This window comes from Plecotus auritus, assembly GCF_963455305.1.
Source record: "Plecotus auritus genome assembly, chromosome: 7".
NCBI lineage: Eukaryota > Metazoa > Chordata > Mammalia > Chiroptera > Vespertilionidae > Plecotus > Plecotus auritus.
The window spans coordinates 22,609,330-22,634,811 of record NC_137774.1 but is presented as its reverse complement, the minus strand read 5'-3'; the positions used below and the strand labels follow the sequence as shown (position 1 = coordinate 22,634,811).

Genomic DNA, 25,482 nt, shown 5'->3' with positions numbered 1-25,482 from the left:
GGTCAGGGTATATGCCCAGGTTTCAGGTTCGATCCCCAGCAGGAGGCAGCTGATCAATGATTTTTTCTCATCACTGATGTTTCTATCTTTCTCCCTCTCTCTGAAACTGATAACAATATATTTTTTAAAACATTTCACAGATACGATCAAGCTAAGGATATTGAAAGGGGGAGATAAATCTTGTGTATTTAGGTGGTCCTTGTAATCACAGGGGCCCTAATAACAGGGAGGCACTAGGGTTAGTCAATGAAGGAGATGTGCTGATATTATACTGCTGGTGTTGAAGATGGAAATAAGGGCCATGAGCAAGAGATGCAAGTGGTCTCTAAAGCTGGCAAAGGCAAGGAAACAGACTGTCTCTTAGATACTCCAGAGAGAACCAACCCTGCGGACTTCTTGGACATGAGTCCAGTAGGACTTCTGACTTCCAAAACTGTAAGGTAAGTGTGTCATTTTAAGCCACTAAGCATGTGGTAATTTGTTACAGCAGCAATAGGAAACTTACAGAGTAAACACAGTATGCTGAAAATTAAAATGTATTTAAAATGACACTATTCATGATTGATACATTTATTCTTTACTATTAAGTAAAACATTCAAATTATTGTATAACACACACACAAAAAACAGAATAATTAATACCTATACTGTGACTTTAAAAATGTGCCATTTTCTAGGGTAACTCAGAGTGACAATGGAGTATCATTTATTTTTTTCTTCTACTCAAATGCAATCTATAAATTCATTGAGAAAAGTTACATCTCTACTCTTGCAGTTTATATAAATCACTATATTATTTTGGCAAATCAAGATAGAAAAGAATATAATATGAGCTGCAAAGTGTATATATATATATAAAACTCAACAGCACAGGCAAAAAACTACAAACATTTTATGACCAATGTTGTCTTTTAAAATAAGTAAATACTTATGAGATCATCCATAGCACCAAACTACAAACATTTTATGACCAATGTTATCTTTTAATATAAGTAAATATTTATAAGATAATTCATAGCACCAGTTCTGATATCAATAAGGTAGAATGATTATATTAGTTTCCTGTTGCTGCTTTTACAAATTATTACAAACTTGTTAACTTAAAATATCACACATTTATTCTCTAACAGTTTGGGGTCCAGAAGTTCAAATTTAGTTTTATTGGGGTGAAATCAAACTGTTTGTCATTAGGCCAAAATCAAGGAAGCAGCAGGCCTCTGCTGCTTCTAGAGGATCCAGAGGGTGATCTGTTTGTAGAACTGTATTCATTGGCTCATGGCTTCTTCCTCCTTAAAGTCAGCAGTGTAGCATTGTTTTTTTGTGACTTTGCTTCCCTCTCTTTCCATCACTTGGCCTTCCCCTCTTTTGTGGGTAGTCAAACTTCCATTTTATAAGGATACATGTGATTGCATTTAGGACCGACCCACATAACACAGGATCTCTACATCTCAAGACCCTTAATTTAATCACATCTGCGCCTTTTTGTTGTTGTTGCTATTGTTTTGCCATATAAGGACACATTTACAGGTTTCAGGGACATTCGTAAGATATAGATATGTGTTGGGAACATTAATCAGCCTATAATCAGCAACAATCATCAAGACTTTTTATATTTGCAAAACCTTTAAAAATAATTCTCCTACCATTGTTAGGATTGAAAGCTAAGTCCAAATTTTCAGTGGTATAAGTAGCTGAAGCTACTTGCACAGAAGCAGAAGTAGGGAATACAAGTATATGAGTACATGATGTATCCTGTGGTGTATTTAGCTGAGACGTCTGCATATTTAGAGTGGTGCTTCTTCCAAATACAGAACCAGTTGACACAGAATCTGGAAAGGAAATGAAAGGTATTTTTTCGTTTAATAAATGAAGTATCAATTTTACATAATGTTTAAAAACAAGTGCATAAAGAATTAATTCTGATATAAACTAAAGTTGCTAACCTGGCATAATAACAAAAGAGCCTTGGGGTTCCATTGCTACCAAGCAAGCACTGAGAATGCTGGGAGAGTCTGCAGCAGATATACAACACATTCTACACATGTCTTTGAGTCTTTTACTTAGAGACTGCAAATTTCGACGACTCAGCAAACAGCTCCAATCTGTGGGTATCAACAATAAAAATAATAATCTAAAGTAACACCATTATTAACACCCTACAGAACCAAAGTTAAAACATAATGGTTTGATTTTTATTTTTATTTTTATTTATTTAATTTTTTAAAATATATTTTATTGATTTTTTACAGAGAGGAAGGAAGAGGGATAGATAGTCAGAAACATCGATGAGAGAGAAACATCGATCAGCTGCCTCTTGCACACCTCCTACTGGGGATGTGCCCGCAACCAAGTTACATGCCCTTGACCGGAATCGAACCTGGGACCCTTCAGTCCGCAGGCCGATGCTCTATCCACTGAGCCAAACTGGTTTTGGCGATGGTTTTATTTTTAAAAAATACATATTTTTTAATTGATTTCAGAGAGAAAGGAAGAGGGAGAGATAGAAACATCAAGGATGAGAGAGAATCATCGATCAGCTGCATCCCGCTCGCCCCTTACTGGGGATAGAGCCCACAATCCGGCCATATGCCACTGGCAGGAATTGAACCCAGGATCCTTCAGTCCGCAGGCCAACACTCTATCCACTGAGCCCAACTGGCTAGGACAAACATAATGGTTTTAAAATTAGTGTCATTATCAAGCCAAAACTGTCTTATTGGTGATATTACTCAACACTCTTTATCACCTTAGCTTTAATGTATATCAATATCAATTAGTATCTGCTGAACAGAAGGTAAGTTGAATAATAAAAAAAGGGAAAAATAAGAATAGTAGTAATGACACTGATATTAAAGTTGTAATATTGTAAAATATACTTTTATATCTGGAATTAAGCCATTTGTGACTTAGACATCTGTGGTTCCTCTTTAAAAACAAAAATCAGTAACAAAAAACGTTTTTATAAGCTATGCATTTTATCAAGTACATAGTATATCTATATGTGGTCTGTACAGTGTATGAATTAACATAAAACAGAAATCTAAGTACTAAAAAATAAAAGCACAATTTTACCTTTTAATTCTCCATGACCAATCCTTCCTAGACGGCCAATTACAACTCTCCATGGTAATGAACTCATTTGTACAAGTCCTAAGCACCATTCCCAAAGTTTCTGTAGACCAAATCTTCTAGCAGATCCTTTTTTCCTACGAGCCCTATTGTGTAAAATAAAGAGAGTCATAAATGTGCCTAAAACTCATATGACATTTCAAAAGAGCTCAAATTTGTGAAAAACTGGTTCCTTAATGCTTTGAAACTTTTATACAAGTCCTAAGCAAGAACATATGTGAAATCATAGGGGTGGCATGCTCGTTTGTGTTTTTTACCATACATTAAAGTATATACAATTCTGAAAAGTTATCCATAAGCATCAAAATGCACCAGAAACACTGCTCTACACCAGAGATTGGCAAAACTTTTCTATAAAGAGCCAATATTTTTGTAGGCCATCAAGATTGTGTTATAACAATTCAACTCTGCTGCTGCAGCATGAAAGCAGCCACAGATAAAACTTAAATGAGCATGGCCAGATATGGCCCACAGGCTAAACAGTTTGTCAATCTTTGCTCTATACTTTAAGTTGAAGGATATAAAAAAACACTGCACTTCTCAAACCAAACAATGTTATTGAGTTTCAGCATGCATGTCCTTTATTAAGCAAGCAGATAACATGAGGAACAGTAGCTACCATTTATTGAGTACTTACTATGTACCAAGAATTACACCCACTTTACATGGAATACCTCATTTTCATCCTAACAACCGTGTAACACATAAACTTATCCTCCCAGAAAAGTAAGCTGTAGCGCGGCTAGCTCCAGATCACATAATCGGTAAGTAGCAGAGTTGGGATTTGAACCCAGGTGTCTATGACTCTAGAGTTGCACCTCTTTCTTTTTTTTTTTTTAAATATATTTTTAATTGATTTTTTACAGAGAGGAAGGGAGAGGGATAGAGAGCTAGAAACATCGATGAGAGAGAAACATCGATCAGCTGCCTCCTGCACACCCCCTATTGGGGATGTGCCCGCAACCAAGGTACGTGCCCTTGACCGGAATCGAACCTGGGACCTTTCAGTCCGCAGGCTGACGCTCTATCCACTGAGCCAAACCGGTTTCGGCTAGAGTTGCACCTCTTTCTTAACCTTTCTCTAACTTCTATTTTCAGTTAAATGGCAACACTAATACAAAATTCGACTTTTTCAGCACTCCTATAAACTAAGAATCATTAAATATTTCTGTACATAACCAATTTCTGAACTTAAAGGAACAGAATCTTTATATAATAGAGAAAATAAAGGACAGAACCAAATCTTAAAAATAAAAATAATTGCAAGGATTTGCTTTTCAAGAACTCCCAGGCAGTGTTCACTAGCTTTGAAACATGTTACTAGAAATATCTATTAAGTGACAACTCAACATGAGGCTCACCTATTGTGTGACCTATTAGTTACAGATTCATAAATAAATGGCCATGATATCTAATTACTACCAAGAAAAATTCTAAAAAGAAAGCCTCCATTTTCAGAAGACACTCTAACATTTAAGTGGTAAAAATTTCAGTCCACAATTTTAGTAAAGAAAGTTAAAAGTTAACTCAATTGATGTAGGGATTATATCTTAGTATCTTAGATGGTACATGAAAAAAATAAATTTCCAGGATGCTTCACTGGTTTTTTTTTGTTTGTTTGTTTGTTTTTTAAAATTGTGGAGGGCTTTCTAGTTCCATGCCTCAAAATTTTTTCAGGTTAAAATCATTACTTCAAGCTTTATTATGAAGAATTTAGGAAGCTTGCCCTAGCCAGTTTGGCTCAGTGGATAGAGCACCGGCCTGCGGACTGAAGGGTCCCAGGTTCGATTCTGGTCAAGGGCACATGCGTGGGTTGTGGGCTCAATCCCCAGTAGGAGGCAGCCGAATGATAGTTCTCTCTCATCATGGATGTTTCTGTCTTTCCCTTTCTCTCTGAAATCAATAAAAATATATTTAAAAAAAAAGAATCTAGGAAGATTAATCTCTTTTGTCTATGTAACAGATTAATTAAATTTATTTTTAATTCTTTTAATTATACAATGTAAATATACACTATATAAGGGTAAGAACCCACAATCCCAAGACGTAATATTTTATTATTTTATTTTTATTTATTTATTTTTTAGAGAGAAACATCAAGTTGTTGTTCCACTTGCTTCTTGTATGTGCCCTGACTGGGGATCAAATCACAACCTTGGCATATTGGGATGAAGCTCTAACCAACTGATCTACCAAGCCAGGCCAAGACGTAATTTGCATGTACCTTGGTTGCGGGCACATCCCCAGTAGGAGGTGTGCAGGAGGCAGCTGATGATGTTTCTCTCTCATCCATGTTTCTAACTCTCTATCCCTCTCCCTTCCTCTCAATAAAATATATTTAAAAAAATTTTTTTTATTGATTTTCAGAGAGAGAGAAGAGGGGAGACAGAGATATCAATGAGAGAGAAACATCAATTGTCTGCCTCCTGCAAGCCTCCTACTGGGGATCAAGCCTGCAACCAGGGCATGTGTCCTGACCGGGAATCTAACTGGCTACCTCTTGGTGCATGGGATGACACCCAACCAACTGAGCCACCGGCAGGGCAAGAGTTAATATTTTAATGTACATGACCTGCAAAACAGTTTTCTATTCATTAAGTATAAAATGTAAATGTGTGTGTACGAATTTTTAAAAATAGGATGATATAATGATATATTTAAAGAAACTTAAGTACCTATTTGGAACATCGATGTTAATGATACATGTTTCTAAAAGTTCTCCATATAGATCTGTGCAAGAAGCAAGAATCCATCTTTGATCATGTGATAAACAGTACCCCACGAAAAGAACATTATATTTCTGTCCAGCTTCTCCAAATGTTTCTCCTAGCTCTGTCTGTTTATCCTTCACTGGAGCCAGAATAAAAGGAGGTGTATAAAGTCGAATACACTCTGGTCTCTGTAAAACAAAAAATTAAGGTACTATGGTACTATACAATCACAGAAAAATCTTTTATTAAAAAGATTTTTATTGAAAATGTGATATTATCTTTTCCCAGTAATAATTGGAAAATAAGAGCTAAACAGAACTGCACTTGGTTTTGCATAAAATCATAAAATGTATAGTTTTTAATAACTCTGGTCATAGAAAGCATACTTACATCAGGACTTTTAAGAGCAGTTTCCATGGCTAAACCTGGTCCAAACCCAGTCAATGTTTTCACATTAGTTGATGTTGGAAGGGGTCTCCGGCACTGGGTAAAGGCCGAAAAAGCCAGGGATTTTAAATGCTGGGTATAGATTTGTCTATCTTCATGCTTCACAGGTTGCAATAGGTACTGACAAGGAACAATCTAGAAATTATAGGCAAATATTACAAATGTTAAACTTTGAACAAGTCACAAGAGGATAAAAAGGACTAAGTTAGAAATTCTAAAATTTTTACTAGAAAATTTAAACAAAGAAATTAAAATGATAAACTAAATAATTTTATAGGATTTTAATAGTCAACTTTACCAATGGGCTATGTAAAAATCTTTAAAAATTTCTACATATCAGTTTTGATATTGCCATTGACTGGTGCTGTTGTAGTCTATAAATAATTCAAATTTCTGTAAATAACTTAATATGGTTAAGTTCTTTCTACTTTTACTTGCAACCTGCTTTATTTAGAACTCTAGCATATATAGATCCATACTCTAATTTTTGTACTTAAATTTATGAACTTACAAACTGGTTTATAAAAGTAACACAAGAAAAATATTCAATGTACTTCGTGCAGTCTTTATTTTCCGTTATTACTGTTGTTCCTTTTATTTTCCATTATTATTATGACACAATTGCAAAGTCTGTCTTTTATAAACTCTCTAAGATTTCTAGTATAATATCACTTAAAATAAAATCTACATAATAGAACCTGGCTTTTACAAAATCAATTTAGACACAGACTAGTATCTTTGAAACGTCTATCAACATCCAATGGTTTTATATAAATTTTATCTGCAACATTTATCATTCTTACCTGTACAGAAACAGTACTCTTAATATGAGGAGGAAGAGTCTGGACCATTTCCAGAAAGCATCGAAGTAGCCCCAAAGTCCATACATTAGAAGAATTAGTGCTCTCATCTTTATTTTCATATGTAAAAGGATCAATTATATAAACGACAATTGCAGGTGGATAAGTGATTGCATGTGAGTCACCATCTGTGGGGATACCCACTTTATCCCGATCCATCGTGCTAAAATTCAAGGTAGAAATGACAGTTAGGAAAAAAGTTGTACTATTCCTTTCTTGGGGAAGCATTAAAAGCAGTTTTTAATACCTCATCCCCTTTTCAGAGAACCTCTCTAAAATTGAAGGACATCTCTTTCTCTTCAAAGAGAACTATAAACACCTTATATACAATTTCATGGTGTACGAAGATCCTTGTGTTGAGATCTTGTATTAGAAAAGAATTCTTTAAATCTATAGAGCAGGGGTGGGGAATGGCCAGCCCGCAGGCCATAAAAGTCCTGAGAAATCATTTGGTCTGGTTCACAGGTCAACACTCAACCACTGAACCACACTGGCCGGGTTAGCAGGCTAATTTTTAAGTTGATAATTTTGTATGGCCCGCAAATGATGTGTAAATATCCAAATGCCCCTTGGCAGGAAAAAGGTTCGCCACCCGTGCCAGAGTATCAGAAATACTAGAGAGCTTACTGCTTAGGTGATAAAACTGAGACACAGATAAGCTAAATGAATGGCCCAAGATCCCAAAGCTGGCTAGAAGCAGAGCTAAACTAGAAAGAAATCAGGTTTCCAAACTTAGTCAATGTCCTACTACATTTTTAACTATAGACAGTCCTTTCTTACTTCATAACTTCAAAAGTGAATAAGGTTCATTTTTTGATGGTGATATTTTTTTTAAACTCCAAATATATGGAGATGTTCAAGATAAATGGGTCAGTCTGGATAATTAATAGTTTGTTTTTCCTCACATAAATGAGTATAGCTTTGGGCAAAACTGCACCTGGATAGCTGAAAGATATAATTAAGCTCAGGCTAATCTAACTGATAAATCAGAAGAGAAGCTCACTCAATACCTTCTTCAGAAAAGGAATGAAGAGAGCTGTCATTATCGCTGTTGTCAAAAATAACTCAAGCATTTGGAAGCATTGTGTAAAGCACTTACTGTGCATTATATCCTCTAGTGGCCCAGTGCACAAATTTGTGTACATTGAAAGGAAATTAATTAGAAGAAATATTTCAATATCGCTATTCGCACTTTATAATAGAAGTGTTAACCAAATTCATGATTGACAATGACAGATCAAAACACACGCATATGATTAGCGCCAGAGAGAGCTTTATATGTGTCATGCATGCACGAGTCAACTTAACCTTTTATAGATATAGAATAAACTTGCTTAATTAGACCTGCTTTCTGATTTAACTGAACTTTTTCCAGACCAGTGAATCACCCCAACTTTTCTTTCAGGTAATTGTCAGCAACACAGTGAAGCAGATTATTATTGTAGATCACGCAGGGAGAACAAAGGGTAAAATATTTAACTGCAGCAGTGTTTGACTATATTGTGCGCAGTGAGAAAACCTGAAGTCATTTTCAAGGTCCACCATTTCTTACTTCTGTTCAGTCGGGTCAAGTTTCTAAGCTTTCTAAATCTCTGTTTTCCAGCTAATGAAAAGAAAATAGGATTCCACTGAGTCTCCTATCTACCTACTCCAGGACTTCTGTGAAGATCAAATGAGATGAGGCATGGAAAAACGCTTCACAGACATTTGGTTAAAGTGTAAAATGTTTGCACCTGGCAATAAAGCAAGCTGTGTTCCTGGGCTAAAGAAACTGCAAGGCGGCTAGTCACTAGAGAGGGGAAGCCGAGCGTTGCTACATAACGTCATTACCTGGTGCCCACGGCCACTGTTTCCAGGCTGGCCGGGCTGTGGGCTGCATTTTGCACCATGGGAGCTTGGCAGCATTGGCTGCAATTTGGTGGGGTGTAGCTCCGGGGTGGTGGCAGGGCCTGTGTCCCACTTGGGGAAAGCCAAGTGTTGCTTTGTGGGCACCAGGTCCGCACTGCCGTTTCTCTGTAAATGGCCAGTGCACATCATGGCAGCTCCTGTGTTGAGCATCTGTCCCCTGGTGGTCATGGCGCATCATAGCGACCGGTCGGACGGACACTTAGCATTATTAACCTCTTATATATATAGATTGCTCCCATTTTACAGATAAGCAAACAGGCTCAGAAAGGTTAGATAACTTTCCCAAAGTCACATAGCCAGTAAATGGCAGAGCTGAGATTTAAATCTTGGTATGCCTCTTATGCCTCTGAACAGGCTAGTTCAATAGTGACTTTCTAAATCACTGGAGTGACTGGAATAGGCAAATCTACTTGACAGTTATGTCACAGAACAGATTTTTTAAAAAATTTATTTTATTGATTTTTTTTTAAATATATTTTATTGATATTTTACAGAGAGGAAGGGAGAGGGACAGAGAGCTAGAAACATCGATGAGAGAGAAACATCGATCAGCTGCCTCCCGCACACCTCCCACTGGGGATGTGCCCGCAACCAAGGCACGTGACCCTGACCGGAATCGAACCCGGGACCCCCCAGTCCGCAGGCCGACGCTCTATCCACTGAGCCAAACCGGTTTCGGCTATTTTATTGATTTTTTTACAGAGAGGAAGGGAGAGGGATAGAGAGTTAGAAACATCGACAAGAGAGAAACATCAATCAGCTGCCTCCTGCACACCCCCTACTGGGGATGTGCCCGCAACCAAGGTACATGCCCTTGACTGGAATCAAACCTGGGACCCTTCAATCCGTAGGCTGACGCTCTATCCACTGAGCCAAACTCGTTAGGGCTCACAGGACAGATTTAAACATCAAGGATAGTTGGACTAAATGGCTTTCAAGGTCTTAGTTCCCAGCCTGAGATTCTAGAAGTCTGTGATAAAGACTTTATGACGATACCTGGCTCAGTGGTTGAGTGTTGACTTATGAACAAAGAGGTCACTCGTTTGATTCCTGGTCAGGACACATGCCTGGGTTGTGTGCTCCATCGCCAATAGGGGTTGTGCAGGAGGCAGCTGATCAATGTTTGTATTAAAATCAATTTTCTATCTCTCTCTCCCTTCTCCCTCTCCCTTCCTCTCTCGCTAAAAATCAATAAAAACATATATAAAAGCCTAAGCGACCGTGACGACTGGTCGCTATGATGGGCACTGACCACCGGGGGCCGAAGCTCAATGCAGGAGCTGCCCCCTGGTGGTCAGTGTGCTCCCACAACGGAAGCGCCACTCAGCCAGAAGCTAGGCTCACGGCTGGCAAGTGCAGCTGCTGCAGCAGGAGTCTCTTTAGCCTCCGCAGCAATGCTACCGGGCAGCGGTGGTGGCAGGTGAAGCGGGGCCAAAATGAGTGGCAGTGGAGCTGCGCCCGGCCCAAACTAGGGCTCCTCCTCGGCCGCCTGCTGCTTCAACACTGCTACATGCCTTGGGGGGATGTTGAAGTGCCGGGTTTCAGCCCCCGAGGGGTCCCGGATTGTGAGAGGGTGCAGGCCAGGCTGAGAAACCCCACCCGTGCACAAATCTGTGCACCAGGCCTCTAGTAAAAACATATTATTATTTTTAAATATATTTTATTGATTTTTTTACAGAGAGGAAGGGAGAAGAATAGTGAGTCAGAAACATCGATGAGAGAGAAACATCGATCAGCTGCCTCCTGCACATCCCCCCACTGGGGATGTGCCCGCAACCAAGGTACATGCCCTTGACTGGAATCGAACCTGGGACCCTTCAGTCCGTAGGACGATGCTCTAATCACTGAGCCAAACCAGTCAGGGCAAAACATTATTTTTAAAAAGACTTTATCCTGGCTGGTGTGGCTCAGTGGTTGAGTTTTGACCCATGAACCAGGAGGTCACAGAAAAGATGTTATGAAGAGTCTTCATTATAATTTTATAAGTAAAATACTGAACATTATAGAAACTACAATTTCACTAAGACCAAAAAACTCTTTATGTTCATTCATAATTACTGTTATTCAGACAAAAAGAAGCATCATATATTTATATTTCTGCAAAATTAGTATATTTAAAAGTACCTTTCAGATACATCAGGATGTGGCTGAGTGGGAAGAGAAGATGATTCTCCAGAAATCCCAGCAGTTTGTAGAGCTGATGACTGTTGCCCTCCTAGCTGGCCATTCTGAACTGTACTCGCTTGCGTAGACATGGATCCTGTAGCACTACTGTTCAAACTGCCAAAGGGTGGAAACGAAGGTAGTTTATTTGATACTCCACTATTCAAGTTGGAGGATGATGAAGATGAAGTTGAAGTTGTGGTCAAAGTTGAATTAGCTGTGGCAACTGAAGAAGACATGGTAACACCTGAAGTCACTGTCATAGTGCTGCTCGCTGCAGATGCTAGGGTGGCAGATGGAGTATTAGCATTTCCAGTATTTGTCATCTGAGGTGGAGTAATCAAAGACTGACTTGTAGGGGCAACTAAATTTGGCTGGGAAAGTAGAGAGCTGTCCAATGGCTGGGAAGCAAGATAAGGACCTAAAGATAATAAAAACAGGTAGGGTATTTAATTCTTTATTTCACTGATTGGTTCTTTATTTATTCAACTATGTGAATAATAATATCTAATTGATGCTTTTTTGGTAATTACCCTCCCTAAGTTGCTTGCTAAGAATGTAGCATATAAACTTTCTATTTTCCTACAAACGGAAGAAACAAATTTTAAATGGAATTGAAAAGGATAAACCAGCATTTTCATACAAAATAAAGAAATGGATTCCATGAAAGTATAATAAAATTCTATTTCCTAGGCATAATTAGTTAAATATAAATAACAGCATCTAGCAAATTTTTATTAAGCCATTCAAAGGGCTCCTAAATCACAAGTTAAATAAATACTGACTACACTAGGAGCTAATTAGATATAAAAAGGAGAAATGTTATCATGAGGTTCAAATTATAGGAATGTCTAATGAGATTCAATATTTTGGTTAAATCTATTTAATCTTTGGATTAAGTCTAAAGTAAGTCCGTTGATATTTAATTCAAGAGTGTTAAAATAAGCAAGTCTTAAATATTTAATTCATTAATGTTAAAATAAGCATCTTAAACAGCTGTCATTTTCTTAGTTCCAACAAAGAACTGGTTTTTTTGTGTGTTGTAGAGGAAATTACAAGTTATTTGCTCTCTAAGCCATTAACAAATCAAGAATCTTAATGTTAAAAATAGTCTTAATGTTAATAAACTTAAGTAAAAACAAATTCATCAGATCCTACAGAAGCAACAAAAAATTGCTTATAACCCACAATTTCCTTCTACCTGATGAGATCCCTAGTACAGGGATCATTACACTTTTTCTATAAAGGGTCAGGTGGTAATTATTTTAGGCTTTATGGGTCACAGTCTCTGTCAAAACTAATCAGGTCTGATCTTGTAGCACAAAAGCAGGCAGAGGCAATATGTAAATAAATGAGCATGGTTGTGTTTCAATAAAATTTTATTTACAAAAACAGCTGGAGTACTGGGCCATACATTCTAACACTGGCCTTATATAATAAATTCAAATTCAATACCTAGGTCATATCTGCAGACTTGTGCATAAAGCTTGAGTTTAGAAAATGCTTCATTGTTACCATCAGCTGTCTGAGAAAACCATTCTGCTACCAACTTTTCTGACAGTTTCTTTGATGCAGTAGATCCAACTCTCATGATCCCATCTGTCAACAGTCGAGAAATAGGTCTATGTTGACCTAGTCGACAGGACTACAAATATACATATAGAAAGCAGAATTAGTGAAATCAGCATACTATTTAAGTACATATTGTAAAATAAAGCACTTCAGATATTTAAAATAAACTATCACTTATACTTAACATTTGGGATAAGAATATCAAGGGTAAAATGGTGCCATAGATCTTTTTCTTTTGTACAGTAGAAACCCATTAAACTTCTTTTAAAATTAAAACATCTCCAGTGACATAAAACAACTAGATAATAATAATGGCACTATAACTTTATGACTTGAATAACGAAAACTTGAGGAATACAAAAATAAGTGAGCATAAATATGTAGTCATTTTAAGCTGTGAATCTATCCCAATTCATCTATATAAATACATATATCCTTAAGCAAAAGCAAAATAAAAATTAGTATACAACTACACTATGAATTTGCCAGCTCTCCCTCCAATTCTGTGGGCTACTGATGTCTGTTGTAAGAAGGCTACTATCAAATAAGTTTGCCATACTTAAGAAAATTTAGCCCTAGCTGGTTTGGCTCAGTGGATAGAGCATCGGCCTGCAGACTGAAGGGTCCTAGGTTTGATACTGGTCAAGGGCACATGCCCGGGTTGTGGGCTTGATCCTCAGTAGGGAGCGTGCAGGAAGCAGCCGATGAATGATTCTCTCTCATCACTGATGTTTCTATTTCTCTTTCCCTCTCCCTTCCTCTCTGAAATCAATAAAAATATATTAAAAAAAAAAAAAGAAAATCTAGATAGGATTTCTTTACTATAAGACTTTCAACGACTCAAAAAATTTAATATGAATAGTGAGTCTTTATATGGTAATATAATACACAATGTCTCCTCAAACCTATATAACTATGGAACTTCCCTCTGGGAAGATTTTGCAGGACTAGTGTTCTATACAACACTCTTTGGGAAATACTTATTTCTACAAAACACACTATATACCTTGTAATTAAGTGGAACATTTATATGGAGTTAAGCCAGCACAAACTAAAAATTGTAAAAGCAATTTTAAAAACTGGATTTCCAAGCATTTATGGGAAAAGGAAGGTGTAATGAATTTAAGACTTTATATTCCACAGCATTTTAAATTTGCAATCATTGCATTCAGTGAAGGACATAATATGAGAATTATAACTTAAAAAATTAGTCAAGAATTTCAGAAATGAAACAGATCTTACAAAGATCTAGCATACCTTTATTTTATGTATGAGGAAAGTGAGGCCTAGTGTTAGTACCTGAGATCCTAGAGAATTAGGACTAGAATTTTTGTAAGTGTAATTTTCCTTGGCTATTTAACCATGGTGCCCTTTGCTTTAGAAAAATATTCCCTCTCTCTTTTTTTGTTGATTTTTAGAGAGTAGAAGGGAAGGGGAGAGACACAGAGAGGGAACTATCAATGTGAGAGAGAGAGACACATCGACTGGTTCCCTCCTGTACATGCCCCGACCAGGGCTAGGGATAAAGCCTGCAACCAAGGTACATGCCCTTGACCAGAATTGAAACCAGGACCCTTTAGTCCTTGGGCTGACGCTCTATCCACTGAACTGGCTAGGGCAAAAAATATTCTCTTAAATGAGACCATATATACTCTCAATTTTTCCCCCAATAAGGCAATTTCCACCATGACCCATGGCACACACATCTAACTAAGGGTGTAGGTCAAATCCTGTAAGAATGTAACTGGCTAGTATGAGAAGTAAACGACATCAAAGAACTTGACATCATTACTATTCTGTCCCAATCAACTGAACTGCCCAGTATAATTTATGTTTAAACATACAAATAATAAGGCAGTTTTAAAATGCCATATTTTTTAAAACACCTACCTCATATATTGCAGTAAGATCCCTAAAAAAACTTTTGGCTCCATTTAACAAAGCTTCATTTTCTGGACATAGTACAACATAGGCTATATCTCTTTGAGATCCATAGGGTTCCAGCATAAGTCTCTCCCAGTAAGGGAGAGCAAATGGAGAAAGCACCAGAAAATCATAATCATAACTCAACAAAAACGTGGGGATTGGCAGTGGTTCTGGAGATTCATCAGTTCCTAAATAAGGAAAATATATTTGAAGAAAACATTTAAAAGCAGTATGTCTTTTACTGAAATGTCGAAAGTACTAATTCATTATTAGTAGTAAAAATATTATATTAAAGACAAAAATACTTAAAGCCAGTGATTGAGGCTTTTCCACAGTTAAGAATTTGCTAAAATGGTCTTTAAAAAGAACATATGGAAAAAAACATATGACTTATACCTTCATTTAAATGCAAAAAAAAATTAATCTGAATAAAAAAACTTAGAAGTATAAAAGAAAACATGGGAAGAGAGTTTTATTTTTAAATCTGGACTGGGAAAGCCTTTCTAAGCATAACATAAAAGCTATCCATTTAAAAACCGATTAATCTGACTATATTAAATTTTAAATTTTGGTATTAAAAAAAAAATAAAGCCAAATGATTAGCAGCAAGTTGGAAGAATGATTTGCAAAGTATATGAAAAAGAGTTATTATCCTTACCATATAAAAGGGAACTATATAAATCCGTAAGAAAATGACCAAAAACCTCATAGAAAAGTGGGTATAGTATATGAACAAAGTTCACAGCAATAGAAATACCTCTTGCACATAAAAAGATGCTCATTCTCATGACAAAGAAATTAAAATAATTAATAGCAAACAATTATAACACTATGTGTTTGGTATGCTCAAAGATCTTTCTTTTTATGAACTCATTTAACCCTCACAAAAACTATACAAGGCTGATACTAATATTAATCTCATTTTAGAGATGAAAATGCAGGAATAGAAAAGTTAAGCAACATTCTCTAATCAAAGCCTAACATACAAAGAGTGGCAGAAGTGGGATTAGAAACCAGGAAATCTTTTCTCACAGTCTATACTATTCTATCTCTCAACTATAATAAAACAACCATTTTCACCCATCTACTTAGCACCCTACTGGTAAAGATTTGGGGGACAGACATTTTACTGGTAGAAGTTTAAACTGGTATTATAAAGAGTAATTTGGCAATATTCAAAAAATATATACACACATGCTTTAAAAGCCAGACATGTTTGAATTCTAGAAAAATAGTTGTAATAATAATAATGGAAACTGCCAAGCCAGCGTGGCTCAGTGGTTGAGTGTCGACCTAGGAAGCAGGAGGTCGTGGTTTGATTCCCAGAAAGGGCACATGCCCAGGTTGCAGGCTGGATCTCCAGTGTGGGGCATGCAGGAAGCAGCTGATCAATGATTCTGTTTCATCATTGATGTTTCTAACTCTCTCTCCCTCCCCTTTCCTCTCTGAAATCAATAAAAAAAATATTTTTAAAAAATAATGATGGGAACCATCTATCCATCTTTAATAATAAAAGTATAATATGCTAATTAGACTGGATGCCCTTCCAGATGACCTTCTGGACAAATCCGTGGCGGTGGGGGCCCAGGCAGCCGTGGTGGCAGCAGGGGCTGAGCCCCTTGCACATTAAAATGCATGGGGCCTCTAGTCTATATATATATATATAAAAAGCTAATATGCAAAGTATCCCCTCCGGAGTTCGACCAGGAGATCAATCACTTGCTATGATGTGTGCTGACCACCAGGGGGTGGCGTGGAATGAAGGAAGGCCCCAGCCAGTAGCCCAGCCGTGGGCAAACTATGGCCCGCCGGATCCGAAAGAGCGGAGGGTTCTCTTGCTCTCCCCTTCGCTCCTTTACTTTGAATTTATATTAGTTCACACAAATACTCCATCCATGCTTTTGTTCCGGCCCTCTGGTCCAGTTTAAGAACCCATTGTGGCCCTCAAGTCAAAAAGTTTGCCACCCCTGCAGTAGCCAATAGGCCCTGATTGTCAGCCAGTCCTAGGGACCCTACCCATGCATGAATTTTGTGCACCAGGCCTCTAGTGTGTCCAGAAACAGTAGACTGGTAAGATAACATCATGTGGAAAGAACAACAGAATACATGCAGCCATTAAAAAAAGAAAAACCTCTGTATGTACTGTCCAGTAAAAACTCAGGGTATTGTGTTATGTGTGTGTCTACTATTTTGGTGGTGTTTTTAAAAATATATTTCTATTGATTTCACAGAGGGAGAGAGAGACAGAAACATTAATGAATAGAGAGATCATTGATTGGCTGCCTCCTGCACACCTCACACTCAGGATGGAGCCCACAACCCGGGCATGTGCCCTGACTGGGAACTGAACCATGACTTCCTATTTCATAGGTTGAAGCTCAACCACTGAGCCACACACCAGCTGGGCTCATCATTGATGTTTCTCTCTCTCGCTTCCTATCCCTTCCTTTCTGAAATCAATAAAAATACATAAGGAAAAAAAATGTAAAAAGATATAATTAACCTGCACTTTTCACTGAATGTAAAGTTATGTATGGGATTGAAATTATTTAGCCATTAACAAAAGAAAGAAAAAAGGAAATATGAGAACATATACTACTTCTGCATATACATAATGCATTCTAAAACTATGCACAAAAGTCAGAGATTTCAATGTTAAGAACTATTATTCCAGACATATTTTAAAAGCTCCAATTATATCCCACCATTTCGAGCCAACCTTCAACCAATACTTCAAACAAATTTTTTTTAAATATATTTTTATTGATTTCAGAGAGGAAAGGAGAGGGAGAGATAGATAGAACATCAATGATGAGAGAGAAATTGGATCAGCTGCATCCTGCATGCCCCCTACTAGCGATCGAGCCTGCAACCAGATCATGTGCCCTTGACTGGAATCGAACCCAAGACCCTTCAGTCCGCAGGCCGATGGTCTATCCACTGAGCCAAACCAGCTAGGGCAATTCAAACAATTTTTAATGTTCTTTTTTATTATAGTTAACCAGAAATCTACAGTGCACGTACCATATTGGGAGTATTCATTTGCTACTCTTATCACAACTAGGAAATTTGTCTTTTTTTTTTTTTAAATGAGACCTTGAGAACCTTTATCACTAATATTACTTGCTCCTTTTTACCCATTTTTTAAATTCAATTTTGTAAAATAATGATTTACAACAAAAGTGATGCTCAGTCTTTTTCAAAAATTTGGCAGTATGATTCTTTCTACACATAAAATTGTACTGATAAGTCTCAAGTAAAAACAGATCTAAGTGAAACTGTTATTTCTGATGTACCAGTATACTGAATGGTGTAAATGTTCAAAGTAAGAAAGGCTAAGATTGACCCACACTGCCTTAAGTCAAGCATATGCCACAAAAATATTTAAGAAAAACAACTGTGCTTATTCAAATTGGGAATAGAAACTGAGGACTGAAATAAAAGTAGTCAATATACATACTATAAATTACTTACCATAAGAGCCTCGGCCAGCCATTTTATGAAATTGTTGCCAAGTGAGAGGACCTTGAACCCCCCAAGGCCTTACTGTTCTTTTTTTCTGAATAGCATCCTGAAGAACAGGCTGAAGAGATAGGAGCATTCGAAGTATATCCTGTGAGCACTGAATACTCACATCTATAACCATTAAAAAAAGTAAGTAAGAATTTTGCTTGAATTTTATATAAAGAAAACGCTAAAGACTCCACCAAAAAAAAAAACCATTAGAAATAAGTAAAAGTGCAAGGTACAAAATCAATATACAAAAAAACTGTTGCATTTCTATACTCTAACAACTCTCGTCTTCACCATCCACAACACAATAGCAAACAGAAAAAAGATCATGTTACTTCTCTACTCAAAATTGTCCTATAACTTCCCATCATGTGTTTTTTAAGATTAACCAAAGGACTTGTATGCATATATATAAGCCTAACCAGTGGTCACGGACAACAGGGGGGTGGGGGCATGCATGGGGAGGGGTTTGGGATGGGAATGGGGGGATGAGGACAAATATGTGATACCTTAATCAATAAAGAAATTAATTAAAAAAATAAATAAAAATTTTTTTATTCATTTCAGAGAAAGCGAGGTAGAGGAAGAGATAGAATCATTTATGATGAGAGAGGATCATCAATCGGCTGCCTCCTGCATGTCCCCTACTGGGGGTCAAGCCCACAACCCTTGGGTGCATAGGCTGATGCTCTAAGCCAGCAGTCACCAACCTTTCAGACCTCACGGACCACCAGTGGTCAGTGAACCACTGGTTGGCGACCGCTGCTCTAAGCACTGAAAACACCAGCTAGGGTATTGGCCAACTCTTAAACTTCATCTCCTACTAATCTCATCACCCAATTCATACCAGCAACACTGATTCCTTATTGATCCTCAAACACACTAAGCATACTACTCACTCAGGGGTTTTTTACTGCCTGAAACACACTCCCCTCAGTTAGCCACGTAGTTAACCCCTACCACTTTATGTAAGTCTTTGTTCAAATGTTGTCCCTCACTAATATCTTCTCTTATCCAAACATCTAAAATGTCACACTCTCTCCCTGTCCGGGTGGGAGTGTTGTCCTGTACACCAAAAGGTGTGGGTTGAATTTCCCGTCAGGGTATATACCTAGATTGTGGGTTCCATCCCCAGTTGGGGTGTGTACAGGAGGCAACGGGTTGATGTTTCTCTCTCAATTTGATGTTTCTCTCTCTCTCTCTCTCCTTTCCTCTCTCACATAAAAAATCATATCCTCTGCTGAGGATAAAAAAATAACAAATGTCACATTCTTGTCTTTTTCCACTCCTCTACCTGCTTTTTCTTCAAAGCACTTGTCACTATGATATTATATAATTACTTATTTTTCTATTTTTGTATTCTTCACTAAATTATAGGCTCAAAAAGGTTAGAAAATATGTTTGTTTGTTCAACACTACTTTATAAAAAGAACAGGCTGAGCACATAGATGCTCAATAAGTAATGAGTAATGTTAATGCAGACTTCTAGCAACTTTCTGCTAACATGTGCAAAGTACCTTTTATACATCTACATAAATACATAATTACAGATTTACAATAACCCAACTTTTATTCTGAAATTAAACTAAACTGCTAGGAGATTCTCCCTTTGAAAATGTCATTCTTAAAGGCGTTTTAAGTCCAAATTTAAGTGTCTCTGTTGGCTACCTAGGAAATGCCTTTAATACTTTCTCTTAAGAAAGAAAAGCCAAGTCATACATCTAAAGGAAAACAAAGAAAAATTATTCCATTAGCATACTTACCATTTCTTTTGGACCAGGGGTGTAAGCATGAACTTTTCACAAGCACTTCATCAACTTTTCCTCCTGACATGTTATCCATGAACTGACGCCCATGTTCTAATGCAAGGTAGCAATCATTGCAATAGTCCCGTTCTTCAACACGTACCCAATTGCTAACTACACCAATTTTAGGAAAAGGATCTTTGTCTGCTGCTCCAAAGGGTGAAAATAAATTAGTGCACTGATCTTGTAACAGTAATATCAACTCATCAGGCAATTTTTCAGATTCCTTTAGTCCTCCATTAACATGTTCAGTAGTCCTGAGAGCTTCAAAACGTTTTTCTGCTTCTTTGCCACATTCTGTGTTGCGTCCTATGATATCTAGTTCATCTTCAAGAAATAATCCTGAATTGTTTCCAAATTTTCTGTTCATAACAGCACTGAAGCCACAGGTACACCTATACTGTGCTTCCTGCGTTGGATCTGGAATGTAAACTCCAACATCGGCACCCTTGATATTCATGTTGCAGACACAGATACAGCAACTATCAAAGTTACAGTCTTTAAACAAATTCATAACTGATTCTGAGAGAATGAGGTTTACATAAAGACTGTGTGCCTCTGGGATGGAAGGAACAGTTGCAGGTTCAACAGAATTAAGGGGTCTGCATGTGGATGGGGTGGAAGCTGGTGAATACAAGTCTGAATTTTCGTATTTGACTGAACCTTGGGCACTAGCAGGTCCACCAGCTCCACGAGGAGTCCTTGGAGTCCTGGGAGTCCTTGGAGTTGGAAACCTAGGGGTAGATGGAGAAGGAAGAATTCCTGCTCCACTGTTGCTAGGAGGTGCGCTGCTAGGAGGCATCCCAAAGGAAGTATGAGTTTGAGGTGTATAAGCAGGGCCATATTCTTGATCCATTGTACTTCCGTCACTAGCATCACCAGGGTAAATGAAAATCAAATATATACATAAAGGAACATATTAGTAATGTGAAAAGTAAGTAAAAATATCCCAAATGTTTTTCAGTAACAGTGAAAATTATGAAAGCACAATTAGTGCTAAAATTTCAAGTACAATTAAAATGCATATCTGGTTAATATATTCACTCTAGGAGTTTACTGTGGGCTGAGGACCAACCAACTAATTCCAAAATTATAAATAAAATCTGTATGCACTTATTGACACCTATATATTTCTTATACTACAAATATCCATATTTCATGAATTCTAAGATGCCACTGATTGTAAAAACATAAAATAAAATCCTAATTTTAGAGATGTCTGTGGAAAGGGACTATAGCAATTTTAAGATGATACCAATTATAAGATAACTCAATTTCACAGACTTTAAATTAGAAAACTGTGTGAAATATGACAAATGTACACATGGGAATCATTTACAATTTTAGACCAAAATAGAAAAAAAAAAGCTTTGAAGACAAAGAATCAAAGCACAACAGTTTTAAGTTTTCTAATAGTTTATCCATGTCCAGCTAATCCTTCCTATATAATAAAAGCCTAATATGCTAAGTGTTCGGTTGTCTGTTCAACCAATCAAAGCGTAATATGCTAATGATATGCTAAGGCCGCTCAACTGCTTGCTATGATGTGCACTGACCACCAGGGGGCAGATGCTCTGACCAGTAGGTTAGCTTGCTGCTGGGGTCCGACTGATTGGAACTGAGCGAGATGAGCCGGACATACCCTGGAGCCCTCCTGTGGTCCCTCCCCAGCCCCCATCGTGCACTGGTGGGGTCCCTTGGCCTGGCCTGTGCCCACTTGCAATCCGGGACCCCTCAGGGGATGTCGGAGAGCCAGTTTTGGCCCTATCCCAAAGGCCAGGCCGAGGGACCCCACTGGTGCATAAATTCGTGCACCAGGCCTCTAGTACCATTATAACCTATTAATCAGAAAATAACTTTTAGAATTTTCAAAAACCAGTATATTTTTTCTAGGAACCAGCATAATGAAAAAACATTAAAGCTAAATAAGTATTCATAAACTATACCAATAACATAAACCTAAACCATACCTGTCTTTGATGAATGGCATTGCAGGCCCTGAAGGAAGCAATTCCAGTTTTCCAACAGTCCAACTCTGACGGTAAATACACTCTTCTGGCAATTTGATAGGAGGCAGGCATTGGCTTGGTAGAGTTTTTAGAGGTGCAAACATGGAACATCCCACTAAAACTTGACAATTTTCAGGCTTGTAGACATAAGAAAAATCCTACAATATAAAGACCATGACATTCAGTACCTTATCTTCCATGGGGGAAAAAGCAAACCGATTCTAGCCATTTTTTTCCTTTCTTGAAACAAAATAATAAAATGTAAATATAATCCCCCCCTTTTTTTTTTAGAGAGAGAGAGGGAAGGGGGAGGGTGGAGGGAAGAAGATTTGTTGTTCCACGCATTTATGCATTCAATGGTTCATCTTGTCTGTGCCCTGACTGGGGATTGAACCCACAACATTGGCATATTAAAACAACACTCTAATCAACTGAACTACCCAAGCCAGGGAAATTCTATTCTTTTCTTAAATACATTCTTTTCTTTTGAAAAAATATATTTTTATTTATTTTAGAGAGGAAATGAGAGGGAGAGATGGAAACATCAATGATGAGAGAGAACCATTGATCAGCTGCCTCCTGCACACCCCCCACTGGGGATCACGCTCGCACCTGGCCATGTGCCCTGACTGGGAATCAACCAAGATCTCTTGGTTCATGGGTTGACACTCAACCACTGAGCTATGCCCATGAAGGCGGGGCATCTTAAATACATTCTTTTTTTTTTTTTTAATTTAAATTCTTTATTGTTTAAAGTATTACATGAGTCTCCTTTTCCCCCCATTGACCTCTCCCCAGCTGCTCCCACCCCCCAGCACATGCCCTCACCCCCTAACTGTGTCCATTGGTTATGCTCATATGCATGCATACAAGTCCTTTGGTTGATCTCCTATGCCCTCACCCCCCACCTTCTTAAATACATTCTTAATAGTGTCACAATTCAGTCTTCAAATTTGTTAACTACAAAACTGAATCAAATTTGTTAAACTAAGTTTAGTGAATATTGGTTAATAACATCAGATACATTTCACATGTACAACATTGCAATTCAGTATCTGTATACTCCACTGTGTGTTCACCGCCCAAAATCTAGTTTCCTTCCTTTATCATATATTTGACCTCTTTACCCAATTCGCCCTCCCCACCCAGCACCCCTTCTGCTCTGGTAACCACCTATCTGTTGTATCTATGAATTTATCTTGTTAGTTCCTTTACCCTTTTGTTTCATATTCCACATGAGTGGGAAGTACATGGTATTTGTCCTTTTCCATCTGAATTATTTTGCTTAGCATAATACCCTCAAGACCAATTCATGTTGTTGCAAATGGCAGTATGAAATGAATTTTGAATATAGCTATAAACTAATTCTATATGAAAATATAGAAGTAAATTATTTTTCTAGAGAAATAAAATACTTACTTTAATTTCAGAAGGTTTGGGGCTACAGAATCCTTCGTCAACCTCAATTTTGAACTGTGCTCCTATACTACAACTATTTCCTTCTAAAACAGTTCCTCCAGGTGTTGTATCCATATTACCATATTCTTTATTATTCATATTCATTGGGGAAAATCCCATTATATGTTGTTCCAATGATGGTGGTGTAGGATACATTTTATGAAGATCTGCAGTGCCTATATTTAATAAAACACACATTTTAACATAACACTCTAAAGAGGTTAAATCTGTTTAAAATAAAGGTGTGGAGAATTTTGTTGACATTAAAAGTTTGCAGATTTATCTGGAGCACAGAATGGGGAAGCTTACTTATGCAAGATAACGGGTCCAGATTTCCTGTCTTTGATTCTTTGCAGTTGGATTTATCATCTGATCCATTTGCCAATTTTTTAGATCCAGGCTATTAAAAACAAAAACAAAACACCTACATATTTATATTTATTTCAAGTTTTATATCCAATGTGATCTCAAGATAGTAATCATTCAGATGTGACTTGAAAGAAGAGTCCATTCATGAAAAGTAGAATTTTGAAGTTGTGCTAGAGCCAAATACATACTAGCTATGATTTAAAGACATAAAACACATTTTAGGCAATCAATGAACTCAGATTAGTTTCTCTATTTATTTCATAAACTTCCAAATTAACAGAGGAAAAAGTTCCTTCAAAGAAAATAACCCATACTTTCAAAACACTTAGAAGCAAGAATAACTTTCACTTAAAACCTATTAAAATTAAAATAAAACCTGCAATAAGAAGGGTTGTAATTAACATCAGATTTGCTTCTTAGTAAAAGATACTCAGAAAGCATCTGTACACTTAAAGACATTAGTTTCCTATATAAGCAATATTCCTTCTGATTTCTTGTTTACACTTTACCTTGTTTAATAATCTCCTTACCCCTGTACCAGTAAAAAAGCTACAACAGGTAAACTAAGCACAGATTTCAGAAAGATCTCATATGACAAAGCAAAAGGATCCCCAACTAAAAATAAATTTTAATACATTGAACAAACCAAGTTTCAGTATCTCCAATCTGTCAATTTTTTTTAGAGCTGATAACTTGGTTCCTGTTAGCCACTTTGTCAAAAACACATAAACTAATCTCTGATTACAACCTTTTTACCTCAAAAGAGCCACAGCTGATACATGAATTGTAGCAGAAAGTATAAAAGTACCAAGTTTAGGGATATATTTACCCAGTAAATGGTATCCTAAAGTTTACTATATTATGGGATATAAAATAAAAGTTTATATATAGCTATATCTGGCTTATGTCACTTAATTGAATACACCAAATGTGCATATATGTATGTGTGTATGTATATGATGAGAGAGGATTAAAAGTATATATTATATAGGACAAGAAAGACCAAATGTACTATAGAAGTTTCCAAGCTACCTTTATGCAGATGAAAAAGGAATTCCCTTTTATGATAATGCAGCACCCAATTCATTAATTTGCCAGAGACTTGACATTCTAGGGAATCTCATTTTAAGCTTTAATTCCTTTTATCTTCACCTTTCTCTGCAAATGGGTGTTAAAGATTAAATGTTACTTTTTCTTCCTCTTTATTATAGTATTTAGCTGTCTTATAATAATGACTATTATGTCAAACAAATTCTAAAGAAGTAGTATTCCTTAATAAATTGACAAGGCATGTAATTTTAATGTTAATCACTTATTCTCTAAACAAGTCAATTCTGGGGTCATTTCTAAACTAGAGGATCAAAGATAAGGAAAATAATACTATTTCCTAAGAACTTCGGGAAAAGAACATATGGCAGAGCTCAAATAAAGTTTAATCATACAAGTCCTTCAAACATACAAAACAAAGAAACAAAGAGTGTATGTGATAGACACTATGTCAACACTGCACAAACATGAGGCTAAAAAAATACAACCAATTAATGAAATTTTATTATAAAGTATTTCCTATTGTTCAGGGCTAAAACAGTATCAAATCACATATCAATTCTGA

The 25,482-nt window shown here is 36.9% G+C and overlaps 1 protein-coding gene across 2 annotated transcripts in view; it reads right to left on the bottom strand.

Annotated features, from left to right (window-relative positions):
- Positions 1-25,482, bottom strand: part of MED13 (mediator complex subunit 13) — a 91,538-nt gene that overhangs the window by 6,909 nt on the left and 59,147 nt on the right. For both annotated transcript variants that reach the window (XM_080680913.1, XM_080680914.1), the window contains exons 13-26: positions 23,811-23,901; positions 23,463-23,677; positions 22,005-22,201; positions 19,993-20,903; positions 18,191-18,352; positions 14,681-14,904; positions 12,674-12,863; positions 11,180-11,639; positions 7,091-7,310; positions 6,231-6,422; positions 5,805-6,028; positions 3,073-3,215; positions 1,944-2,102; positions 1,644-1,829 (exon numbers count right to left, since the gene is read on the bottom strand). In XM_080680913.1, the coding sequence (XP_080537039.1) occupies positions 1,644-1,829; positions 1,944-2,102; positions 3,073-3,215; positions 5,805-6,028; positions 6,231-6,422; positions 7,091-7,310; positions 11,180-11,639; positions 12,674-12,863; positions 14,681-14,904; positions 18,191-18,352; positions 19,993-20,903; positions 22,005-22,201; positions 23,463-23,677; positions 23,811-23,901 (3,574 nt within the window). The remainder of the gene's footprint in view (positions 1-1,643; positions 1,830-1,943; positions 2,103-3,072; positions 3,216-5,804; positions 6,029-6,230; positions 6,423-7,090; positions 7,311-11,179; positions 11,640-12,673; positions 12,864-14,680; positions 14,905-18,190; positions 18,353-19,992; positions 20,904-22,004; positions 22,202-23,462; positions 23,678-23,810; positions 23,902-25,482) is intronic.